The 25,124-nt window shown below is 40.4% G+C and overlaps 1 protein-coding gene across 3 annotated transcripts in view; it reads right to left on the bottom strand.

Moving 5' to 3' along the window:
• The window catches only part of pds5b (PDS5 cohesin associated factor B), a 49,018-nt gene that overhangs the window by 19,585 nt on the left and 4,309 nt on the right, over positions 1-25,124 (bottom strand). For all 3 annotated transcript variants that reach the window (XM_076281831.1, XM_076281832.1, XM_076281833.1), the window contains exons 6-30: positions 20,751-20,877; positions 20,581-20,661; positions 18,532-18,672; positions 17,223-17,338; positions 16,994-17,088; positions 16,740-16,885; positions 14,024-14,175; positions 13,529-13,642; positions 13,343-13,424; positions 13,047-13,095; positions 12,809-12,948; positions 11,848-11,963; positions 11,662-11,767; positions 10,405-10,565; positions 10,167-10,290; positions 8,240-8,398; positions 7,598-7,666; positions 7,165-7,301; positions 6,925-7,048; positions 4,889-5,093; positions 3,698-3,812; positions 3,421-3,553; positions 937-1,056; positions 764-826; positions 528-670 (exon numbers count right to left, since the gene is read on the bottom strand). In XM_076281831.1, the coding sequence (XP_076137946.1) occupies positions 528-670; positions 764-826; positions 937-1,056; positions 3,421-3,553; positions 3,698-3,812; positions 4,889-5,093; positions 6,925-7,048; positions 7,165-7,301; positions 7,598-7,666; positions 8,240-8,398; positions 10,167-10,290; positions 10,405-10,565; positions 11,662-11,767; positions 11,848-11,963; positions 12,809-12,948; positions 13,047-13,095; positions 13,343-13,424; positions 13,529-13,642; positions 14,024-14,175; positions 16,740-16,885; positions 16,994-17,088; positions 17,223-17,338; positions 18,532-18,672; positions 20,581-20,661; positions 20,751-20,877 (3,018 nt within the window). The remainder of the gene's footprint in view (positions 1-527; positions 671-763; positions 827-936; positions 1,057-3,420; positions 3,554-3,697; positions 3,813-4,888; positions 5,094-6,924; positions 7,049-7,164; positions 7,302-7,597; positions 7,667-8,239; positions 8,399-10,166; positions 10,291-10,404; positions 10,566-11,661; positions 11,768-11,847; positions 11,964-12,808; positions 12,949-13,046; positions 13,096-13,342; positions 13,425-13,528; positions 13,643-14,023; positions 14,176-16,739; positions 16,886-16,993; positions 17,089-17,222; positions 17,339-18,531; positions 18,673-20,580; positions 20,662-20,750; positions 20,878-25,124) is intronic.

Raw genomic sequence — 25,124 nt, 5'->3', positions numbered from 1 at the left:
TACGCTAATTTGCATATAGTGGTGTCCCAATTCATTGGGAAAGATCTTAACCCCCACTTCCCTTGTCGAGGGGACTTTAATGTTGAGGGAAATCAAAACCAAGTGGAAGTTTTAAGGGGGGAGAAATGGGACGGGCCCTAATTTTTAAACAGTTTTGTTTACGGGATGAGTGCTGTGCAACCCTAGATGGTCCAGATGGATGGACTAATGGATGGTTGGTGAATGAACACCTTGTCCCAAAAAGGCTGAGATGTCAGCAAGGAGGTGGCTGAGTCATGTTTTGGGCCGGAATCATGGGGAGAGCGCTGGTAGACCCCTTTAGGTTCCCTGAAGGGGACCCTTTTTTTTTAAACCCGGGCGCCTAAAGGGTTAAGGCACCTTCATCCAACCACCTCTCCAGAAGGATATGTGTACTTTAAAGAGCTTGCATATTTTACTGAGGAGACGGACAGATATCTTCCATCATAAAGGGAACTCAACTGATATACCATGTTTGAACAGATGAACATAGCATGTCTGTGACTTACCTTCCTTTCCCTCGCCCTGGGGAGCTGGGGTTAGAGTTACTGCTGGCATTGCTGTTGGTCTCCATACGAGAGAGTTTGGTCTGGAGCTTCCCAGTGGCTGAGAGGGGTTTGTTGACAGCTCCAAGGACATTTGCAGCTTTGGGCTGTGAAGATGAGTAACAGAGTCAAAGAATATTATGAATCATTTGTTAGTTTTCAACATACAAAACAAAAACATAACAACCTTAGGAACATACCTTTCCAGGGGTGAAAAATGACTTCATTTCAGGCGGGAGATAATTCTTTGTGTTGCTAAAGTTCTGCAAAACAAAACAAAGCACAGAAAGAAAATGTTGACATCTTCCAGGATTAGAATGTATTAGAATAATCTAAGAGTCTTCAAGTTGATTCTGAGTCTTCAAGTTGCTACCTTGTCAGGCTGTGTGAAGTAGCGTGCTGGGAGGACAGGATCTTTAGGTGACTCCAGGCTGTACGTGGTACTTTTGGAAATGACAATGTTCATGGCCACATCACATACGGTATAGAGTTTCTGGGGAGGAATGGTTAAATTCCTATTATCATTATGGGTTTTTAAACATAATTGTTTATTTGCATCGTAACGTAACATGCATTTGGACTCTTTATTCATGCTGAGGTCTGAGAGTGCCACACCCAGGGATTAAAGTGAAAAAAAATCGTTTGACTGAACTTTTTTCAGGCCATAAGTGATACGTTGTTCATATCTACCTATAGAGATAGCACCCCTTTTGCGGTCGCGACCTATTGGTTTTTAATGTACAAAAAGATGCAAACAGCAAAGTAAAGGGAGTATTCGCCTTATTCACACGGCGGCCATTGTTTAAACCAAAACGAGGCTACAGGGTACACTTACTATATAATTAATGCCACCTACAGGTGAATGCATAGAACATAACAATCCTATGGTTTGTGTACCCTGTAGCCTCGTTTTAGCCGCCAATGGCCGCCATGTGAATAAGGCGAATTGAGTGTTCTTGATTGAGATTGAGTTTTCCTGATGAACAAAAATATATTTTAGTACCATCCCTGACCATTGCTGATTAGCCATTGCTGTTCTTTTCTTCTGCAGCAATATTGTAGAAAGGCTTTAACACACTTATTTAATTACTTCAGGCCAAAAGTGTTTAAAGGGGAGATTTTTTTCTTGTTAATATGCAATTCAACACCAAGTAAAATCTATAAAATCAAGTTTGCAAGACTTCCCATTTCCTCATCAAAGTAACGAATCAGAACATTCTAGATATTGTTCATATTTCCATTTGTTGCCTCATCCGCATTTAATGAAAACATGGTAATTTTGAGTTTTACAGACAACTCAGTTTTCCAATGAGCAGTCTCTCAGTCTGTGTGTGCTCATGCAGGAGGTCTGTGCATTTGATAACGACAATCTGGAGACGGTGCTTTTGTCTTCAGCAACAGATTGTATAAGGTTGACAAGAGGTTGCGATATGGTGAGGGACAGGTCGTGTTGCGCTATGAAAGAACATGCGTAGCCTACTTTCTAAACGTAAAAACGGTCAGCCATAGATAAACGTAGCCTACCTCTGTCGTGGTGGCTAGTTGCACCAGGTAGGGAAGATGTCCTGAAGTGCACGAACGTTAACCTTATGGCGGTCTTCTGATTGGTGGCGTGCTAAAACGTTTTCCTATTCTATCCATAAACAATTGTCTTGCAGCGAACCGCGCAAAAGCAAACCCCTGGCACTTTAATTTCTTTACACCATGGCTTGTTAGTTCTCCCCCGTTTCCAACAGCTGCCCATCTCCATTTATTTTTTAACTTTTGACACCTGCCTTGCCTTCCTTAAGCAACAACGCATCCATGACAGCTAGTGGCCTTGCCAAATAGACGCACACAAATCATGACGCTAATATGCGAGGTTCTGGTAGGCCTACTGGTTATGGTTTTGTGCTATAAATAAATAATATTTTATAGCAAAGTTTTAAGTTGACTATTTTAATTGTATGGTTATTTTTTGTCAACATACACTCACAACCTACTGTCGTTAAAAGTGAGGCCTAAGCAAAATAGGCTACAAGGCTGTCTGTGCGTCACAAACAGACTGACCCCCTTACTCAACAGTTCGCGATGATTACAGTGATATTATTATTTTTTTTATGCTAACACGCTCAGTCAAAACCTTCCGTCGCAAATTGTGAAAAACATTGTTGTACATGTCATAACAGACGGGATAATAAATTGCATAGGCTACGGTTTATATTGCGTCGCTTTACACATAATGTTAGTTGCATTGATTAAAAACTGTAACAATAATAGTAGCCTACATCGGGTGGCATAGCAGGCTATCTGTTCAAGTCATAGGTGACCCCCAAAATGAATGACCTCCCCTGACAAGAGTTCGCGATAGTAAGAAATTGTCTACATTGATGCACGGAAAGAACACAGCCTACGCTTCTTCTCCGAATTCGCACAGAGCTCACAATATCATATCCAAAAAAGTTAAACGGATTGGCCAACCTCATCAGCTTTCTCTAATGTGTCACCATAACCAACTTTTAGACCGTTATAGTCCTCCATACGTGTTCTTTTTTTTTTAAGCAAACGCCCGAGACAAGTGTGTAGCTACAACATAAACAAAGCGAAACTCATGGCTGACGTAGGCTATCTTCTTGAGCGGTCACTGATTGAGACACAGAAAGTTCTCAAGAACACTATTAGGTCTTTACCATCACACACATTAATTCATCGGACCTAATATTTGTAGTTGCCTTAAAAAAGGAAAAGCAAAGGTGATAGCCCCCCCCCCCCCTCCAATTTTTTTCTCATCGGATCTGCATCGATCTCAAATATGACATTTCTAAAATCAAATTGACGGAAATCCGTCCTACGACGGAGAACTTTAATCCTTGCACACCTCATTAATCTTGGCATCGTCTGGCGCCTGGCCATCTTTTGTCTGTTTGATATTCTCCACCATTTTCCTAATGAATGCATGGCTGTTGTTCTCATTTTTTGCCATGAGAATTTCCAAGACAAACCATAAAGCCCTGTGAAAGAGCAGACAAGTGAGAAGGAGAGAAAAGAGTGTGAAAGAGGCAGAAACAGAGAGAAGGAAACAAGAATTTATTTTCACAGCTGTAGCAGATGTGTGATGTGAACTTTCAGGCTGGCAACCAACAGCAGACACTCACTCTTTAATATCTTTGAGCTGCTCGATGTCCTGCACTTTCACATAGTCTGGGTCATGCACCAGCAGGTGGATGGCATATGGTACTACATACTCCGGCAGGAGAGAGATGAGCTTCTCTGTGGAAACAGTAAAAACATGAACCTCCACCTCCTCTTTGTTGAAAGGCAAGAAACAAGACTGAAACCAGGGAGTAAGAATTAATGTTAGCTCTCTCACATCTTCTTTCACATGCTCTATCTATTTCACATGCATTCTCTGTAGGCTAATTTCGCAAGCATTAATATCCAAATACTGCATAAGGTTAACTGTCCACTTATTACCTTTCTAGCTTCACGGTATCATCCAAGTGGTCAGGATTTAACGAGTTAGCTTCAGCCAGTTACCATCATGGTTAGCCGCCATCATCTTCAAAAATGGCGTCCGGCGTGCTCAATTCCAACCCAATTTTCACAAACAAGCCAATTAGCTGCCATATTTCAGGTGGACACGAGTATTTTGTCTATGTGGATTGGCAGTTTCCAATCTGGGAGGATCATTCAATCCACATGGATGACATAATTCGTGGCCACGTGTCAGGTGGTACCTGAGTTGTTTGTGAAAATGTGGCTGAAATGTGGCTGCCACATGTGGCTGCCACAGACGCAGTATTGAGGATATTTTGGGCTGAAGTAGCTAGCCTAGCATTGGCCATTGAAATAGACCTCTGAAGCTTGCCATATAATACATATCCAGTTCCAGATTCTTGCCATTTTTCCTATGGGAAAATAACATTGGGTTGCAAGGATGAAGAAGTCTGAAATACAGAGGTTTTGCCCCACATACTTTTGTCGTCTGCCTTCGAGAGGCTCTGTGAACTTGGGTACATTAAGATGGTGAAGTTTGATTTTTTCTACTCTGGAGCTAACTTGCAATGGTAGTTAGCTTCTATTAGCACCCGGATCTCCTTATATGGGCAATGATGGCAGCTTTGGGGTCTTTTTGTAGGCGAACTTCAGAGGTCTGTAAATTGAAGCAGTACTTTCACTCTCTCCAGGTCTATATAATACCTCTATGATCTTATCTAAATAAGGAGCAAATGGCGAAAATGAAACTTAAAAGTCCTGTATCAGCTGACTCAATAATGAACAAACAGGCCTGTCTTACCTCACTATATTAGTTCTAGAATATCTGTGCACAAGTAAATATGTCTCACCACTGACTGCAGCATGCTGCTTTAGGTACTCCCTCCGCAGATTGATGTTTTTCACCAAGCACTGGCGTGCATGAGCCCGCCGCTCCTTCACTGGGTCTTTGGCACACAGGGCAAACACTGCCAGGTACTCAAGAGGAAGCCGCAGTCGACACAGGCCTTTATGAAGCTTCTGAGCAAATGCTTGGCGAACCTGGTAGCATTCATCCTACCAAGGAAAGCACAGAAGCAAATCAGCACAAAAACAAATGTGAAAGACAAAACACCTAGACAAAACACCAACTCAGGAGCTGAGCTTTCCAGAAAGCCATAGGCTTGCATGTGAGCCAACATCAGCGACTATTAACCACCTGCATCCATGCTCATGAGATGGGGAAGTAGGGCTGCACGATTATGACCAAAATGATAATCACGATTATTTTGATCAATATTGAGATCACGATTATTTATCACGATTATTAATTAATTTTAGTGACAAAAATATTTTTTTCCCTAAACATATTGGACTTGCTAATCTGGCTCACCCAAATTCTTCCCCTCACATTTACTCCCCTAAATTACTGCAAATATAGATTTGACTGTGACTTCCAAACTTCCAAACAAATGTTTTGTGCGTGCTACTTTGTTAATATTTGGGAAAACGCCCACCGGGAATCCTCCCAACGCTCCCCATTAGCCACTTAAGCTCTGTTTCGTGTTCATGAGTTTACTGTAATCGTTAGTCCAGGGGTGTCCAAACCTTTTGACTGAAGGGCCACATTGGGTTTTAAAAATTGGCCAGCGGGCCACACACAAATAATAATAATAATAATAATAATATTTTGTATTATTTAAATGACAAAATAATTTTGTTGTAGAAAATTAATTTCTTAAGAAATACTGTTAATTTGATGCAGTTTAATTAATTTATAAATGGTGCACTGTCACTTTAAGACTCTTTGCCAGCTCCACTCAAATATAGCCTATGGCTAGTGCTGTGCCTATGGCTGTGCCCTCTCAGTTTATAAATGGTCAGTAATGGGAACTACTGTTGCCATCGCCCGCTCTCCCACGCTCAAATGCGTCCCCAATTAAATGGACTAGCATAACGTAGTTAGATCTGCTGCAATGGAGGTTCTATGTATCTCGATGTGACAAGCTGTTTTGACATTGACATTGTAAACGTTCTCTAAGAAAAGTGTAAAGCAGTTTGCAGTAGCCTAAAGTTAACCACAACGTCGTCTATCGCTGGAAAAAAATAGCGAGCGGCCTATGATAAACTAATAAATGCTCGGCGGGCCGGATTAAAGTGCATGGCTGGCCGCAGTTTGGACACCCCTGGTTTAGTCATTCGTTGATATGTAACACTGACTAGGCTACATTTTCATTATTGTTCACTCGTTTTGAGTAGGCTGTGTCTTGAAACGCATATGCATTGTAGGTTGCACATGTAGCTTATAAAATACATGAATAAAATTCACAGATCCCGTCGTTAGCTCAACTCTACAGTATAGGCTATCAGAGGAAGCAAACAAGGACTAAAAGTTAACGTGATAAAAAAGGCATGTGTGGTTTACGTCATGTGATGTGTTTCACGGTATGAGTTGAGAGCCCTGCTTTGCTTATATTTTTGGTTAACTTAACTTGCCTGAAATCCGAAATATTTTCGAACAATGGATGATCCGCTTCGAGGGACAAGCTCTTGGCCTTCTGCTGTGCCACACATTTGATTTTTGATCGTCGTTTATTGTATAGTCTAACTAGCCTACTAATAGTTAACATAATGTCACTAGTCCACAGTGCATCAGGCTGAGCAGTGCAGGGAACAGCTGTCATTGGTAGGCTGCATGCAGGCACATGGTCAGACAGGTTTAAGGAGCGCTTGATTTGTTTTGTAGCGGAGCGTTCTATGGGTTGCCAGGTTGGTTCTATGGGTAGAGCACGCATTTGAAATATCGTTCGATCACGCAAATTTGATCGTGGGAAGCCAAAATCGTGATCGTGATTAAAATTCGATTAATTGTGCAGCCCTATGGGGAAGGGTGAGTAAGGAGCATTACATTTATGACGAGCGCGCAGAGCTGGTACTGCTCCAGGGTGATGATCTCATGGTAGCATGGCTCCTGGGCCAGGCGCAGTAGTGCACAACCTGCAGCTAGTCGCATGCGAGACATGTCAGGCTTCCTGTAGAAGGGCAATGTGCAGACACACACACAGTTTATTCAGCAAAATGGTTTCAGTATTTAACACAGACTGATGAGCACAAAGAACATGTATCCAAAGACTGATTTGACATTCACCCCATCTTGCCCTGTTCAGTGAGGTCACCATCGCTGTTGAGGATGGCTGTGAGCATTCTCAAAGTGGAGGTGCCAGACTTGCTCTGATTGTTCTTTACCCCCAGCAGCCAGCGCACCATCAGTTTAATGCCCTGGATCTGGAGAGAGAGATTTTATTTGTTTGTTTAATTTAAGGCCATTTCAGCAGCTAAGGTGAATAACATTGTATGTAAGAGAAGTTTTTATTTTTTATTTTGTTTATTTATGCTAGCAAGAAATTCTAAAACATTCAGAAGGTAGGACCTTACTAAAACATTATCCACAGACATTTGGACAGAGAGAGAAAGAGGGAAGGGAGACCAAGAGGCAAGGGAAGAGAGAGATTACTTTTTATGCTGAATGGCTGTTCATTCAATTCTGAGCAAGCTGTGAGAAGGATGTTTGTAGGTCCTACCTTAGCCAGTGTTTCAGGAGAAACCTCATCATCTGGCACCCATAGTTTGGTTGTTTTCTTGCCAGGAATCTGTTTAACACATTTAACACAACATAAATTTAATCAAACTATTGAAAGTCAATAGGCCTCTTTCAGGGTTCCCACTGTAAGTCAGATGTAAAATTCCCTGACGCAAAACCTGAATTTCCATAAGCTACTATAGAATGAATTGTACAATATGCCAACCAAAGATTTCAGAGTAGCTGCATAGCTTTCAAGAATCTTTTTTAGAGTGGGAGATGAATAAAAGGGCATTGGATAAGCAAAGTTGGACTAACCACAACCACTCATGCAAGCAGTAATGCTAATTACCAGATATATATCAGTTCTGCGTCGACATATATTTGCGTATTTTGGCAAGTACATTTTAAACCGCTTTAACAAAATTCCCTGATATTCCACCACTTTGTCCCACAAATGATGCAATTCCCTGAATCTCCATGTCTGGAATAGACTATATCAAATTTCCAAGATATTCCAGAAATTCCATGACCCATGGGAACCCTGCTCTTTGAAAGTAATGGACAGCAATGGATAGCCACAAAACTGCATATTTGTGACAAAACCAGGTATTTTCTGACAAAAGTAGGCTCCATGACTTACCCGGTCATTCATTAGCAGGTCCTTGACAATGAAATTAGCTACCAAGGACTTGAGTGGCCCAGCAAACTGCTCTGGCGCCAACATAGCCAGGTGGCCCAGCGTGGTAAGAGGTGTAATGAGCTGTTCAAAGTTTTCTGTGTCCACACTTTTGTGTAGAGGCTGCAACAAGAACACATGCCAGTAGAAAACGGTCAACAGCAGTTTCTATGTGCTCATTCAAAGGCCATCAAACCCACTTTTAGTCTTCCAAGGCTTAAAGCAAAGAACATTTCTGAGCCTCAAAGTTCTCAAACATTTTTGAAGATGTCATAGTCCTACAGGCATATTGACTATTTTCAAATCTTCATCAGCCCAGCCCATGCCTGAATTCAGGCACAGTGCCTGAACACTGTAAGCCCTGGTTTTCTAACTTAAATTCAACAGCTGACATCCACTGAATTACATCTACACACATCAATTTGTATGCAAGGCACATGAAATGTCTCCAGAAATAAAGCAAAACTGGTGCAAAATGTGTGTCCTGGTAATTCTTGCAAAGGTAATTTGAATCCTCAACTGATATTGTTCCTATTCAATAGGACAACCACTAGGCTGTCAAAATGTGTCTCATTAGTCTCAGTCTCCGAGCAAATGACACAAGCAGACATTGTTTAACACAGTTTGTAAGAAACACCTCATTCACAAAATTGGCTGTTTGCATTTTCATTAATAATCAATTTAATGATATACCTGCATCCTAACTTGGTGAGTACATCATAATGGATGGGGCCAAGCCCATACTCCCTATCCAACACACCACCTCACCAGAAATCAGACTTCTGACGATAGTGAGTTATTTACCAGCTATAAGACATTGCCAGAATCAATGTTTTGTCTAAATCAAAGGCTCCCCAAAAACAGGTCATAGTGCCAGTTAAGATTTTTAGGATCGACCCACCCCCATTTCATACCGCAATGCGAACGTACATAACACTGAATGAACACAGGCAACAGGGGGCCGTATTTTAAATCACATATCATACACCATCGTCTTAAAGAGCAAATGTCAGGTGAACACAATTTTTTCCATTAACGTTAACTAATGTGTAGATAAATCAGATGTGTACACATTTTAAAATGATTGAAGAAGAAGAAGAAGAAGAAGAAGAAGAAGAAGAAGAAGAAGAAACGACTTCAGCACTTTTGTAAACTTTATACTTTTTGAGATATTAATAAAAATCAAGCTTATTTTTCCCCATAGACTTTGCATTAGCACTATGACATCACAATGGATTAATTAACTTGATTAGCACCTGTATCAACTTCCAGCTGCTCACTACTAGGACCCATCAAAGGGCCAGTTAAACTGATTGCACCTGTATCAACTGCTTTCTGCTTAACTAGGCCAACTCTCTCTGTGTCTCTCCATTCTACAAGGCACATTCCATCCAACTTTCTATTCACTCATCCACCCATTAAACTATCCATCAACATCCATTAAACAATCTGCCTATCAACATCCATTCAACTTTCTGTCTATCAACATCCATTACACTATCTACATTCAACTTTTAAACTATATAGTCTGTCTCAGGCTTTAAGCATACAATCTGGCTCTCTTAAGACCACTATTTCCTCTGCCCACAACTGTTTCAAAATAAATGTCCTCACTACAATAATTCACTATTAAATAATTTAACTATTTAAAACGACTCAACTATGACTCCTGCCAACTGTTTTCAAATAAAAGTTTGTTTGGCATTTTATGTTAATATACATTATGTTTATACTTTCATGCACTGGTAATTTCGTCGAAATTACATTTTCTAGTTTTTTTTTGTTAACCTGACATTTGCCCTAAATCGAATTGTGCCAGCACATTATAACCCAAATGTTCAAAGATTTCTATTCATATTCAACTTCTATACCTTTGTTGATGAAAACCCACCTCAAAGATCTGTGCAAAATGTGTGTCTCTGTTGGAAAACATAGCGTGGATGCAGTGGATGGCGTACTTGGCCTGGCGAGGAGGGCCTTTCTTGGCTTTATGCTGCAGTACAGGCAGCAGGACCCTAGATGACAGAGGATAAATTTAAAGCCTCTTTCACAGATATTACTCAACCGGCCTGTGCTTCACCCCTCTGTATTAATTGTGGACAGACTTGCTGCTGGGAGTGCAGACTCACGATTTGATATGTGGGAAGCTTTCCTCCAGCTTGCCACCGGTGTTCTTGAAGATCTGCAGAGCAGCCTCCGCTACCTTTTCATCGTCCATCTTCAAGCAGCCCAGCAAGGACTCAAATGTTTCCGCCGAGTGGAAGGACACAGGGTGAGTGAAGGACAGGACCTAAGGATAGAGCAGAAATACTACATTCACTCCACCCATATATAATCTACACACACTTATTCTGCTACAGTCTCAGAAATGAATACCGATAGTTTGGCCAGATACTACACGGCTCCATGAAGATGCATTGCCTGTAACGTTAACCTACGTTGTTCGGTAGCTTCACCCTTTTCGTCACGGTCACTATTTTCCACATCACTTTCAACTGCACAAAAGTCAGAGTTAGAGTAAAATCCATAAAAGTATGATTCAGACTCACAGCTATTTAAGAAGAAATTCCGCTCTTCACAGCTTCTAAATCGTGCCGCCACCTTACTATTACTAACGTGTGTATGGTGTTTGTTTAATACTTTTTTCCGGTGGCTTCAAACGTCACCACTTCGCTAAAACCCAGCGAAAATGTATTATTTAATCCTATTGGTTGGACTAATATGGGTTGTGGTCGGCTCCACCTATCACAGCCTCTGTTACATTTGAAAAACCGGAACCTGTTCTAATGGTTGTCAAATCACGTCTTTATGGTAATGCCGGAGGTGTCAAAACTCGTCATTATGGGTACAGGGGGTGTCGTCAAAAGTCGTCTTTATGAGGAAATGAGTTAAAGCAGCCGATAACTATGTTAAAATGAATTAAAAGAAAAGCAAATATGCTTGTTTGTTGCTGTTGTGTTGTTGTTTGTCCACTAAATGGCACATTGGAACTTTGCCAAGCCTCTCACTGCAACATGTACTTGAATAGGCTTGGTTCCTAGACTACGAATCTCAGCTAGCTGCTACACTGTTTAACGGAGTCTGATCTGTCCGTCTATGTAGGGTTTAGGGATCATTGACAAATAATAGGGAATATTCAGCATTGTTTAAGTCTAAACAAATCCTGAGAACATTCATGTCACACGCCTGGTGCAGTAATAGTCTAGTACTATGCTAATAACTAGTATCAGGTGGGTAGGTGGGTGGGTGGGTGTGGGTGTGGGTGGACCTTCTAACTCCAAAGTCTGGAGTAGTAGTCAGTAGAACTCTGTAGAGTACTGGTATCAGGAGAAAAAGAGGGTTAGAGTGATCTATCAAAAATGTTTTTAAACAGATGGTTGTTGTACCTTCAAAAGCTCCAGGCCTGCACGGATGGCCTGTTCAGTTGGCACTCCCTCATCCTCATCATCTGCTGTGCCTTCTATGGATTTATTCACCTGTTTGATAAGGGCACTGCAACACAGAAAGTGGGATTACAAACCCAGCATAGCAGAAAAACCTACAGTGACGGACTGAAGCTTAGGAAACGCTACCTGATGGATTCTGTGTCAATATGAACGGGGGCAATCCTTTCCAATAGGAATTTCACCATCTCTAGGAAAGGATTGCTTGGCTGTTTTGGGCTTCCTAGTTTCTTAGTGATGTCTCTCTGTGGGAAGAGAGAACATAACCATACAATGTAGTGTGAAGTTAGATGTAAAAACACAGTAAAACATCAAACTGACATTTGGGCTTTGGGGGGAAACTAACTAACTCCTTCTGTTAGATGGGGAAGCTACATATGAATTCTAAGCTACGACTGATTACACAATTCCCTCACTTTTTACAGACTTCAGATTTCATATTACACAGCAAAAGTATAGCAAGGCAGAAAGGTAGTCCAGTCAGTGGTCTGTAAAGGCCCTGACACACCTACCCGAAGGCCGACCGTGTCAGAAAAGGCTGTCAGACTGATCAGTCGGCCCTCGGGACGGTCCAAAAAGTGTGTCGGAACACACCGAAACGACTACCGACTTGAGCGTTGTTTCTGCGCTTGCGCGAAACGTAATAAATGTCCATAACAGCAGGTGCCACTAATCTGTATTGCTTCCTAGCAGGTAAAACGTGTTCAAACGGCTATAGCCTACATTTAGTAACAATTGGCGAGGTAGAAATGATACTACATGTCTACATGCAATTCTATCTGCCATTGATAATCTGTTGAGATCCAGTGAAACTGCCGTCATGGAGACAGTACGTCACACTTTGGTACTTTGGTATTTGAACTTTGCCAGTCATTTTGATTATGGTGTTTTCGTAATCATTGGAAGTCATAATTGACAATTCATCTGTTAATTTGATTAACTGCACAGCCCACAACTCCTCACGCCAAGTAACAACAATCCTATCAATGTGACATTATGTCATTAACACCCGCCATCCCAGAAAAAGTGGAAAGGAAAAGATGATAGGACAGAAAATAGTAATCCTGAGGAGTTAAATTGGTTTTCATACCACGCAACCCTCTGCCTGTTTGCAGGAGCAGGCTGGGCTGACCAGGGTCTCCAGCTGCTTCCTGATCTTCTCATCCTCCTCCAGAACCTGGGCCAATTTCTTCACAAAGTCCTGGGCTTTTCCTGGATCTGGTAGATTCCCTGTTGAAGAGAGAATAAAGAAAGCAAATCTACAATGCAGCCAGACTTCAGATAAGAAATCCAGAGCAACTGAGTAGTGAAAAGAATTGAATACATACTGGTGATAACCATAACCTTCGAGAACACTGCTTTGTTGTAGGACTCCGACTGAAACACAAAGAAAACCCATCATAACTTAAACGTAATTCATTATTTTCTAGGGCCCAATGATTTCCACATGGCAGAAAACATGGATGGAATTGAAAGATAGTAAAAATTGAAACCTTGGTAATTTAAGGGAAAATACAACAGAAAAAAACCCCTGAATTTTGTAAACAAAACATATCATATGGTTCTAATTTTCTGAAATTAGTGTATCAACTAATGTTTCAACATTTTTAATTATAGTACTTACTTTTGGCTGCTTCACAAGATCCAGGAGATCCTTCACATGGTGTCTTAGCATGTTTTGACATTTCCACATCTCATTCAGAGCTCTTGACAAATGAAACCCCCCCAAATATGTTACATCACATTGTTTCTCTCCACCTTGTAATCAGAAGAATGGCATGTTTGTGTGTATATGTGTCTATGAACTTACTTGACTGCATTCTGGTCCAATGTAGCATACAAGTAATAGAGACACTTCATCCTCTCAGTCGTCTCTAGGTTGTGAGGGACCATGTACTGAGCAAAGATGCGCTCAACAAGCAGCCTGTGAATGGAGGAGAGGTTTCAGGAGAATCCTAAGCACTGTCTCAATACAATACTTGGAGGACAGGTATTGATGGGATAGATTGCAACTTCAGAGGAAAATGGTATAATATTGTTCAATCTGTTCAGTTCCATTGCAGTGCACTCTGCTAATGACATGTTTCCACTGTTTTCTACACAAAAAAAGATGTGAAGTGCTGGTGAAAGTCTTCATAATAATGAAAACAAAATAATTGAATGTCGGTTTGTAGACTGCAGTCGCAGTCGGTTTGACACAAACATCTTTATCAACATTATTAACTATTAATTTTGCTATTTAGTATTGTACAATTAAAATATACAAAAACAAATAATTTCAATTGATTGCATTATGATAACTCACCGGTCATCTATGCTATTCTGGTAGTATATGTGAAGCAGCTTGTCCTTGATCCAGGAGATCTGCTTGGCAGCTTCCTTTCCTCCTTCACCCTGCAGGGAGTACTTCTTGTAGATCTGAGCCAGACCCATCATTGCCTCTTTACGAACCCTCCACTGGAAGAAATTAAACAAACAGTTATTATGGCCAAGTTGCAGTCACATTTAATTTGGTGTCCTTCAGAGAATGGACCCTTAGACCCTGCATTCTCTCATAGGTGTGAACACACGATAAACTTCTACTCGTCACAAATGTAACACATTTTAAAATTAAGAGCCAAGGTGCATCACAGTTGCACTGGTAGGCTAATGGAGAAAATTAGGGATCGACCGATATGGATTTTTTAGTGCCGATACCGATTTTTTCCCATCAGCCTAAGCCGATGACCGATACAGGCCGCCAATTTTCGAGCCGATATTTGGAGCCGATACTGTTTTTTTTTTGCTCCCTCAATTTACATCATACAAATGACACATAATCACACAAATGATGATAACAAATGTTGTAAGTCTCAATTTAAAAAAGGAACATTAAACTTATGGATGGGTGCACTGAATATGGTTAACTGTGCAAAATGCTTTCATCAACATCTTACAACACAGCCTTGACGATGCATTGCTTGCTGACATATTATAAGACATAATTCAGGTCATCACAAAATGTCCTTTGTCAACACATTTAAATAATTTAAGAAAACAATAAGCCTGAAAATTAGCTATTGAAATAAAGTGCTTGATTTGTAATTTAAGATTGCATGGTTTAAATTTTTCTATGTCTATATTTTTCTAAAAAAAGCTGCCAGATGTGTCAACCACAGAACATAAATCAGCAGAGGAAAATAACGTGGTGTCAAATGTTTCTGTTCTTAACAGCATCAACGTCAAAAGGTATAAAAACATATCTCTCAGTTTTAAAATCTCTCCTTCAGGTAGCCAGGTAGCGCAGCACTCCTGTGATGCGTGTGTCCCACTGAGTGAGACAGACCAGACGCACAAACAAACTTCTGTTTGGTACTGTAGCTGACAAACCACCATTGAACTTGATTGATAATGATAACGTTAGCAAACGGCTCTAAGCAAGTAAGGCATACACGGTATGTCTGGTACATGATAAACGTTAACACGAATTAATATTCAACTACATATAACACGTCTCATTATTAAAGCTCTGATATCACTGCGATAGCAACTCCGCCCGCTCGAAGGGAGAGGGGGAGGGAGACGCACACACCACACGCGTCCAAAACTCAGCCAGGTGGTCGCTGAATAAAACTCCCACAAATATCTCGGAACAACGTCGGCATTACTTAATCATATGATTGACCAGTGTTCGCAACAGCTACCGCTACCCCATGCATACGGCTATTGCTATTTGCAGCTCCCTTGCCCCATGCTATTTACAGCTCCCCAAATACAATGGCAAGCAGTTTTATAGAAGAGGGGCATTCAGGGAGGGAGACACACACACACACACCACACACGCCCAACACTCAGCCAGGTGGTCGCCTAATAAAACTCCCACAAATACCATGGAACAACGTTGGCATTACTTAATCATATGATCAGTGTTTGTAACTGCTAGCTACCGCATGCATATGGATAGCCTAGCCTACAACTTAGCTATTTGCTCCTCTACCTAAATACAATGGCAAGCAGTTTTATAAACGAGGCATTAAGCATTAAATAAAGTAGGCTACGTATCATTCCACCTTCAAAGTGTATGGCAATATTTCAGCTAAGTCAAACAGTTAAAAGATGCTTTGAACGTTTAAAGTTTACTGTTGTCTTGAAGAGCAGGCTTTCAGCTCTCTGCTCGTGGGGGAGGGGCAGTCTGCACGTGAATTGCAGCATCTCCAGCAACACAGAGCTGCCTGTGGACGCCTGTATGTAAATAATGCGGGGGGAAAACTATCGACGAAGGCAGCCGCTTATCGGCCGATGCGATACATGTAAAAAACGATATATCGGTCGATCCCTAGAGAAAATATCTACTTGCTTTTAATCCCATTTCATTTGAATGTTTGAATGTCAGAAACACTAAAGGCCTGCCAATTTCTGTGTATGGTAAACAGAGGAGCAGATGAGCATAAATCATTAATCTGGGGGGTATTTCAGAAAGTATTTTTAACAAACTCCCAGCCTAACCCTGATCATCAAATTGATTTACCCTGAGTTCTACCCTGAGTTTTGTGGATTTCTAACTTAGTTACTGTCAGTATAGTCAGAAAATTTATGGAATTACAGTTGAAAGAGAAACATATACAGTCATTTCCTGTGTATACAACACAAAACAGTGTTTTAAATGCAAATAAAAAAAAAACACAACACACCCGAGTATTGACCCCAGTGCCCAATAGTCCAAATGAATCAGAATCAGATGGAGCTTTCATCATAAAGAAGAATAAAGAGAAGAAATACATTCTCGTGTATAGCCTGACCCCGTGAATTAACCTCATAGCTGAATACATTTTGCAAAATCAATGTATAAAACATTGGTTAATAGTCAGGAACGTACGGTAGTGCTGTTAATAAATTACTCAATAAAACAGTGTTTATGCTCCACATATACACAAACAATCAAGTTAGCCTCCGTCATTCAACCAATGCTAATGCAATGTCACACTAACTCAAGATTGCCGTATAGGCCTCAGATATCCACAAGTTAGCAATTTAATACATACCCTTTTATCCAGGGTTCTCTCCCTCACAAAGTTCAAGAGATGGTCATTGACCAAAGCCAGATCCTTTTTGGCAGCAGTTACGATGGATACAATGACATCATGCCGTATAGCCTCCTCGGGGTCATGGGATCTCACCTTCAGGTACTCTAGGATTCAGATGTAGCAACATGTAGAGATGCTCTATGAAGCCAAGGCTAAGGGTATGGTTTCATACTTCTATGTATGAACAGATGCTTTGTCCAATATAGACATACCTGTGAGATCCTTTGCGAGGTCAGGGTGGTTCATAAGGCAGTGACTGGCAAACTTCACACACTCTAAGCGAATGGGAACATGAATGTCATTAAACCTGCAAAATCAAGGAGAAGGCCACGGTCACAATCCACCAATGACATGGGCAAACTTACATTGTACATTCCACAAATAGGACTCACAAAACACATTCCTAGATAAGCAGAGAAGGATTTCTCATGGTAACCATACCTTCCAAGGTAGCACTGCCAAAGGGGTTTGTTTTGTGTGGCTAGCTCAGAGTCTTTTGCCCCAAACATCTTTGCCAAAAGCTTCACAACTTGAAGACGTTCATCATTATCATTACTCTAAAAGAAAAAAACAGATTCATATGTGTGTGTATATATATATATATATATATATATATATATATATATATATATATATGTATGTATGTATGTATGTATGTATATACATGTATGTATATACATACACAAGATATACACACACACATACACGTTAGGCATCCAACAACCAATCAACTTGTCCAAAGTAGGCTATAACAATAGTCACCAATGAATGCATGAGTGCATGATTACTTGGTTACATCATTATGTATAATAGACTAAAGGACTCATGCCATAATTTATTCTTTATATTTGACATTTTAATTCTATTGGTTCCACTAATACTTCCACTAGTCTAACATACCTAGTCCATTTAGACCAAATCCTAGAGAATTTCTCTTTCTAGATTCTAAGAGAGAAACTTGACAGCACAATAGCTTTACAAACACGAACAGAAAACAGCATTAAGGCATTTGTTGAGAAGAAGGAGGTTTTGGATGTTCTCTCTACAGGATTCACAGTAAGCTATTTTGTTGCTCTTATTGGTTAGGTCTATCCAATTGTGTGCAGAGACATTTTCCCTCTTTTTTCAGCTGAAACACACCCCATAATCACATTCCAATCTTGCAGTACTAGACTCAAATTATAGCAGATTTGAGTTCTGCCTACACCAGGCTACAATTTTCCCATACATTTATATAATAGATTATCTATTGTAGGAGATTCTTGTTTTAACCACCTTCTTGAGAAGCAGTTCTTTACTTACCATACCATAACTATCAGTATCAATTGCCTATCATTGTGGTCAAATCAAACCTTGTCAAATTAAATATTCCTGTAGTATAGGTTGTCAGACCTGAAAGGGATGCTCATCCCAAAGACAACTCCCCCCCCCCCCCCCCCCCCCCCCCAAAAAAAAAGAAAAAACCTCCTCGGATCTGCACTATTCACACAAGTCCCCCAAACTGACGTGAAAAAAGCGAGAGGTGCCGAAAATTGCGCTGTTTGCATCTCTGACCTGCTTGCTTTGTTTATTTTAATGTCCATTAACTTTGTTGTATTCTTCATGCAGCAGCAGCATCTTAAGCTGATCTAGTCCACCAAGACCAAGCACACCACCACAGCTGTACCCATATCAATACAAATCTCAGACTTATTCTGAGAGTTTTCTGCCTGAAATAATATAACTATGCTGTGGTTGAGTGAAAGATCACCTTAAGTTTGAACTCCAACTGAGGCAGGACGGACAGAAGGAGGTGGCTGTCAATGTTGTACAGCTCCAGGATCAGGTCAAAGACATGCTCCGACAGATCACTCACTGATGTCTTTCCCAGCATCAGGACCTGATTAAAAAACTGTGGGGAGAAAAACACCATGAAGACCAAAAATTGGTTTTAATATCCCAAAAGCTATGAATTTCCATATCATAGCTGAAACAGCAGCTGTGACAATACAATAGATAGCCAAAAAGCTAAAGGCCCAATCATGCAAAAAATGAATGACAATAAAATACCTGGATGAAATGTGAAACCACCTTAATAATAGTGAAAAAATATTGTGTGAAATAATAGTGAAAAAACTTTTTCCTTTCCCTCAAGACAGTATCGGTGCATGGCCCCAATGCTCACTGTACTCCCATACTTATTACAGGGTATCTGCACATTTTCCAAGTGCAAATTTAAAGACTTTTAAGACCTTTTCAAGACATCTAAAGGCAAAAATTAAGACTATACCACGGCAAAAAGATATATACGACAACTTAAAACTGTTTTATGCAATTTTTCTACTAATTTTAACCCCCAACCCATTTTGGATGTCTACAGAAGTTACCAAATATATTTTGGCGAAAGAAAAATAATTGTGTGTAAATTACCTTCACAGCTATAAATGCACAATTTTAGGGTCTGGGCTGCTTGCTTTTGAAGCTGGCTGTACATATTTGGTTGTGCTTACTGTCTGAGGCTGACTGTTCTTCACCTGTGTCTGTAGTAGCCTAGGCTACTTGCCAAAGACATGTGCACTGGACTGGATTCCCTTCAATATTTCTTTCAAAGTTAGACTAAGCTATTTAAATATTTTAATAGGCCTACTTTATATAATTTACTATGTGCATCTATTGTCCCATATGCAGCACAGCAAAGTTAATCCACTACTTTACATTTTGCATGTATCTAAACCAACCAAAGCTTGACTAAAACATTATAAAACCATTCACTTGTTTTAAATAATTAAGAGACAGGTCCTCCTCGCATGATCCTGCTAAAAACTGCTGGTTTAATCTCAAGCACGCATGTATTATGAAAGCACGTTTTTTTATGTAGCCAGTCGCCAACATTCCAAAAATATGTGGTTATATTTCACAACTTTTGCGAAGCTGCTGACAGATATTACAGGTATTATAACTTTTCTTCCCTATAGGCTAGGCCAGCAACACATGCTGGAAAGATGCAAACAGATCAACTTAACATGTACAGTATTTCCTCCTGATTGCGAAAACGTTTGTTTTCTTTTTCTGTCAGTCCGTGGTTCCTTCATAAATTGCGCAGCAAATTATCAGACGAGAAGCACTGCGCATAATTTGACCAGCAGTCTTCGCGTCCATAGTTTGTGAAACGATGCTGCGTCCGAGCAAAAATTCTAGATGCCGAGCGCAACTCCAAAAAGGAGGACAAATGAGTGTCTGGCTTGAGGCTGAGCCGGACGTCGGACAGGGCTTTTAAAATCCGGCCTAAATTCGAACGTATGGCCAACCTATAGCTAACTGGCTTACCAACTCTTTCTCCCGCTCATTCCACCCATAGACAGTAAAAGAAATTCTACCGCTCACGTAGGCTACCTGCGTATCTCTCAGGCCTCGGCTACACCACGAAAACGTCAGGCATATTTGTACAAACTGTATTATTACCGTTTTCACACCTTTCCACACTCGTGAAAAACATCTTCACTCTGCAACCATTACACTTCCTCCCGTATCTTTATAGTCACTTATGCAATTGCATTTTAAATACACGAAACCGGATGGAGACATTTCGCTTGCTCTCTTGCTGGCAGTCCCATACGCAAATTTAATACATCCCTTTCGAAAATTCAAGACATCCCAGACAATTTAGGACTTTTTTAGGCCTTAAAAAACGAAAATTGTATTTAAGACTTTTTAAGGATCCGCAGGAACCCTGTTATTACTCTATTTATCATTTATCTAATTGACACTAATAAGTTGTGACAGGGAAAAGACTGCTACCTGGACAGAATTAACAACTCACATTGGTGATGTAGGGCTCTATTGCCTGAGCAGTCCTCTTCAGCAAAGCCTTGGCCAGATCATAGGCTTGCTTGTTCAGATTCTGTGTGGAAAATGATATTGGGGGTATGTAATAAAATGTTTTCCCTGAACACTATTGTGTGACATGCTGCTGAATGCTGTGTTTCTCACCTTGTGCGCAGGCACCAGGTTAACCAACACCGTGTCCAGCAATTCCTGTGAAACAGAGTCCCCCTCACAGATGATGGAGCTCATTAGGTCCACCATATGCATGTGTACCTTCTGGTTATGGCCATTGCTGGTGAAACAACATAAATAGCAGCCAACAATATCAACAACAAATTTGCACCTGCTGTAATGATTACTTCCAAAAGGCACAACAATGAATTGTATTGTTCAGTGAGTTATATGAGTTCAGTATATAAATACTGAATCAGGTAGGTTACACAGAGTTTGCTTTCTTTTTTCACATAAAACATCCCGTCACTAGCTAGATCAGAGACTTTCTAATGAGGAGACACAGAATCCTCCATTGAAATGCATGGGGCTAGTTTGTAACGCCAATATGGCCGTGGTCTACGCATATCCCACCCCTTCCGCGCACATGTGAATACATTGAGACAATCATATGGTGTGTTGTGAAGACATCATGCCAATCATGTGTTGTGAACTCGCTGCTGGAGCAAGATTGGTGTCTGCCGAACAGGATGCCCGATGAGTGCCCAAAAAGCGTTGCAATATGGCCGCCGAGTGGAGGGACTTGCCTAAAAGGACTTTGGCTAGATGCTTTAGAATTTAACATGGTTTAAACTCCTAGGTTGCAGCAGAAGTGACATTTCCGTCACTGTGAAAGGAAACTAGCCTATTTGGAATATTCTGTAAGTCTAGTCTACTGTTCCTTTTATGAGAACACAGTCGACTGATCGAACTTTCTTTAGGCTATTGAATGCTTTAAATGTGAATACTATATGCTTAATTCACTATTAACTAGATTAGCTTGGTTCTACGTGCAGTTGTAGAGCTTTCCTATCGTTTCAATAAACGACACACATACTTGTGTGGTTAAAGTAAGGAATTGTTTTGGGTCATTCCACGTCAGTTCAACCAGGGCCCACGCACTTAGGTCTCAAAAAATTCTGAAAAAATTACCAGGTGTACCTATGTTACCCAGGAGACACACTGTAAAATTAGTCTTATGTAAGATCAATACTTTCCAAGATACAGCCAGTTTTACAGGGGGAGGGGGGTGTCGATTTTGTTCGGCCTCTTTTTTTTGTCAAAGTTCACAAGCCCACAGCGCAAGAACTAAACCATGTAGGAGGCTCAAATTTAGCATGCTGGTACATAAATAGGAATAGTATGTAGCAAAATCGTCACGTTTGGTCTGGATAATCCTGCATGGTCATAGCTGTCCCTCAAAGTTGATACAAATTTTATTGGAGTCTTTGGCTGGGCTCTGTTTAAGCCTTCAGAAGACATATTTGTACTCAACATAGGCTCTTGATTTATTTTCCTTACTGAGATTTACTATTACTAGAAACACTCTCACAAAAAGCAATGAACAGAAAACAAATCCCTTCAGGGTCTGAACAGCAGACTTCACAAGTCTGAAAAATCATTTTGGTTATCATTTTCAGAGCACCCAAACACCTTGTGGGAATATACAAAGATGTTTTAAATATGTTTCTCTTTATTCTCCATGATCCCTTCTTTTTGAAAACACCAATTTGACTTGTCTTATGCAAATCTTTCTTTTTTATTTTCCACCCTGAACATGGGCAAAATGCCCCATTGACATCAATAAGTTTTGTATAGAGTCACCACACTGCCACCTGTGGTTGTATAGAGTAACCTGTGGTTTTAAAAATATTTAAAAAATCTTTGTATATTCCCACAAGGTGTTTAGGTGCTCTGAAAATGAGAACCAAAATGATTTTTTAGACTTGTAAGGTCTGCTGTTCAGACCCTGAAGGAATTTATTTTCTGTTCATTGTTTTTTGTGAGAGTGTTTCTAGTTATCTCAGTAAGTAAAATAAATCAAGAGCCTATGTTGAGTACAAATATGTCTTCTGAAGGCTTAAACAGAGCCCAGCCAAAGACTCCAAAAAAATTTGTATCAACTTTGAGGGACAGCTATGACCATGCAGGATTATCCAGACCAAACGTGACCTATTTATGTACCAGCATGCTAAATTTGAGCCTCCTACATGGTTTAGTTCTTGCGCTGTGGGCTTGTGAACTTTGACAAAAAAAAGAGCACGAACAAAATCGACACCCCCTCCCCCTATAAAACTGGCTGTATCTTGGAAAGTATTGATCTTACATAAGAGTAATTTTACAGTGTGTCTCCTGGGTAACATAGGTACACCTGGTAATTTTTTCAGAATTTTCTGAGACCTAAGTGCGTGGGCCCTGGTTGAATTGACGTGGAATGACCCATGTGTGTAAATTCTTTAGGAGGGTAAACACACACAAAGCTCCAGGATCTGACATCCCAGGCCGTGTTCTCAAGGCTTGTGTATTAGAACTGGCAGAAGTCTTCATGCACATCTTTAACCTCTCCCTGCTCTTGTCTGTTGTCCCCACATGTTTCAAGAGGACCGCCATCATTCCAGTCACCAAGAAACTCTGCTTGGAATTTCTCTAGGAATACTGAAGGTAGGGGTGAGATACCACTCTGTTTCGTTTGGTCCTTGGTTAAAATATAATGGAAGCAGCCATCAGTATGCTGAACGGTCACTTCATTCATTCATAATGTGTTCAGCGGACACCTCCTCAATGTTTGTTTGCACTTAACACTTTATTCCATTTTTATTCTATTTGCTTTTTTTTCTTTTTATCTTTCTAATACTCACCCACTTTTCAGTCTTGTTTATTTGAAATGAATATACCTTCTCTTAATTCTACTATTTAATTGGGCTCTTGAGCACAATCATTTTCATTACGGATAAATGTCTATTTATGAGTACATAACAATCAGTGTTGTAGTCAAGTCACTATGCCTCGAGTCCGAGTCCAGGTTCGAGTCCTCAGTGTTCAAGTCCGAGTCGAGTCCACTACTCATCCGAGTCAAGTCCGAGTCGAGTCACTATTGATCCACGTCGAGTCCGAGTCGAGTCCCTATTGATCAAGTCGAGTCCAAGTCCAGCACTAAAGTAAGCATAGCCTACATGTCGTTCCATTTTTTTCCATTGCAGATGAAATCCTTAAAAGCAAAACGGACAATCTTCTGTCTCCAAGCAGGGGTGCCATCACTTGTGTGAAAGTAGTATTGCCAAATTTCCTGCCAAACCCAATGTGTTGTATTTATTATATCGGAGAGAATACCATACCATAGCTATACCATAGCCTATAGGCCTACTCATAATAAATGAGCAATCCAAATCCCAATCACACAGGCCATTAAGTCACATTATGATGTTACTGACTGCTGACAATTGTATAGGCAGTGTTGTAGAAGTTCATACTTCACAAGAGCTAGATGAACGTTGGAGTAGGCCTATTTTGAAAGAGGTAGTGTGGATCATAAAAGGGCATTTTTTTAAATTCTGGCTGTTAAATAGCCTACACAATTTTAGCGCAGTTTGGGAGGGACAGAAACAGAGCAGGGCCCGTCTTGGTAGCTTCTTTCTGACTCCCGTGACGTGAACACTGGCTACAGGCAACTGCATAATTATGTTATCACTTCACTGACACTATGGAGACATATTTCACGTCAACAATAGAGATGAAAACTAGCTTTAGGTTAACGAAAATGTAGATCATCTGCCTAATTAATTTATTTGTGCAACAGGCCACGTTCATTTCAGCGAGATGAGTGAAATAAATGTTTTTTAAGCTGCCATCGCCATACTATTTGCTACGATATTCACCTGTTAGAAATAGAACACGTTGCTATTTCCTTTTTTTTTGTGCAGTGGATTAGGCTATCAAATCGCTTGTTTGAACAGTAACAGTAGTCCATTTCATTCGTGGTTTTAAATATAGTTGTTTCTGGCCTACCCACGAGAGGTTCAGTTTGTCAGTTTCACTTGCGCAGACATGTAGGCCTACATTGACACTACATGGACACTCTACTAGGCAATTTAATGTTATGCTTCTATAAGAAGTATGCTTCTATAAGATAATAGCCTGCTGCAAATTAACAGATAGAAGCACGGCAGGGCACGCCCCGAATGAAAATGAATGAATGGAACCTCGCTTCTCGCGTCAGTCAGGGAAAACACTGTTCACCAAGTCACGATGATCCGCTATCCAGCAGCAGTGTGTGTTGTTTAGCCTAGGCTGAGTGTAATCTTAGGTAATGTTATGTCATGTATGAGAACTAATATTGCCTGGCAATAGCCTACTACATTGAAATAGCGGCGGCCATATCTCCAGGCATTTTGGTGTTAAAGTTAACGTTAGTTTGCTTTGCATGTAAACATGATGTGATTTGCGATGTAGCCTACCACACAAAGCAGTAGCCTAACATTCCCTTGAACTAAAATTAGTATTACGAATAATTTAGATATTAAAATCATATAGCAAATTATAGCCTAATGA

Source organism: Alosa pseudoharengus, unplaced genomic scaffold (assembly GCF_046254945.1).
Source record: "Alosa pseudoharengus isolate Yale_2024_CS ecotype anadromous, Long Island Sound unplaced genomic scaffold, YU_APseudo_1.1 YU_APseudo_1.1_scf_13, whole genome shotgun sequence".
NCBI classification, from domain to species: Eukaryota; Metazoa; Chordata; class Actinopteri; order Clupeiformes; family Clupeidae; genus Alosa; species Alosa pseudoharengus.
The sequence above is the reverse complement of the archived record's forward strand: the minus strand, read 5'-3'. Positions and strand labels throughout refer to the sequence as shown.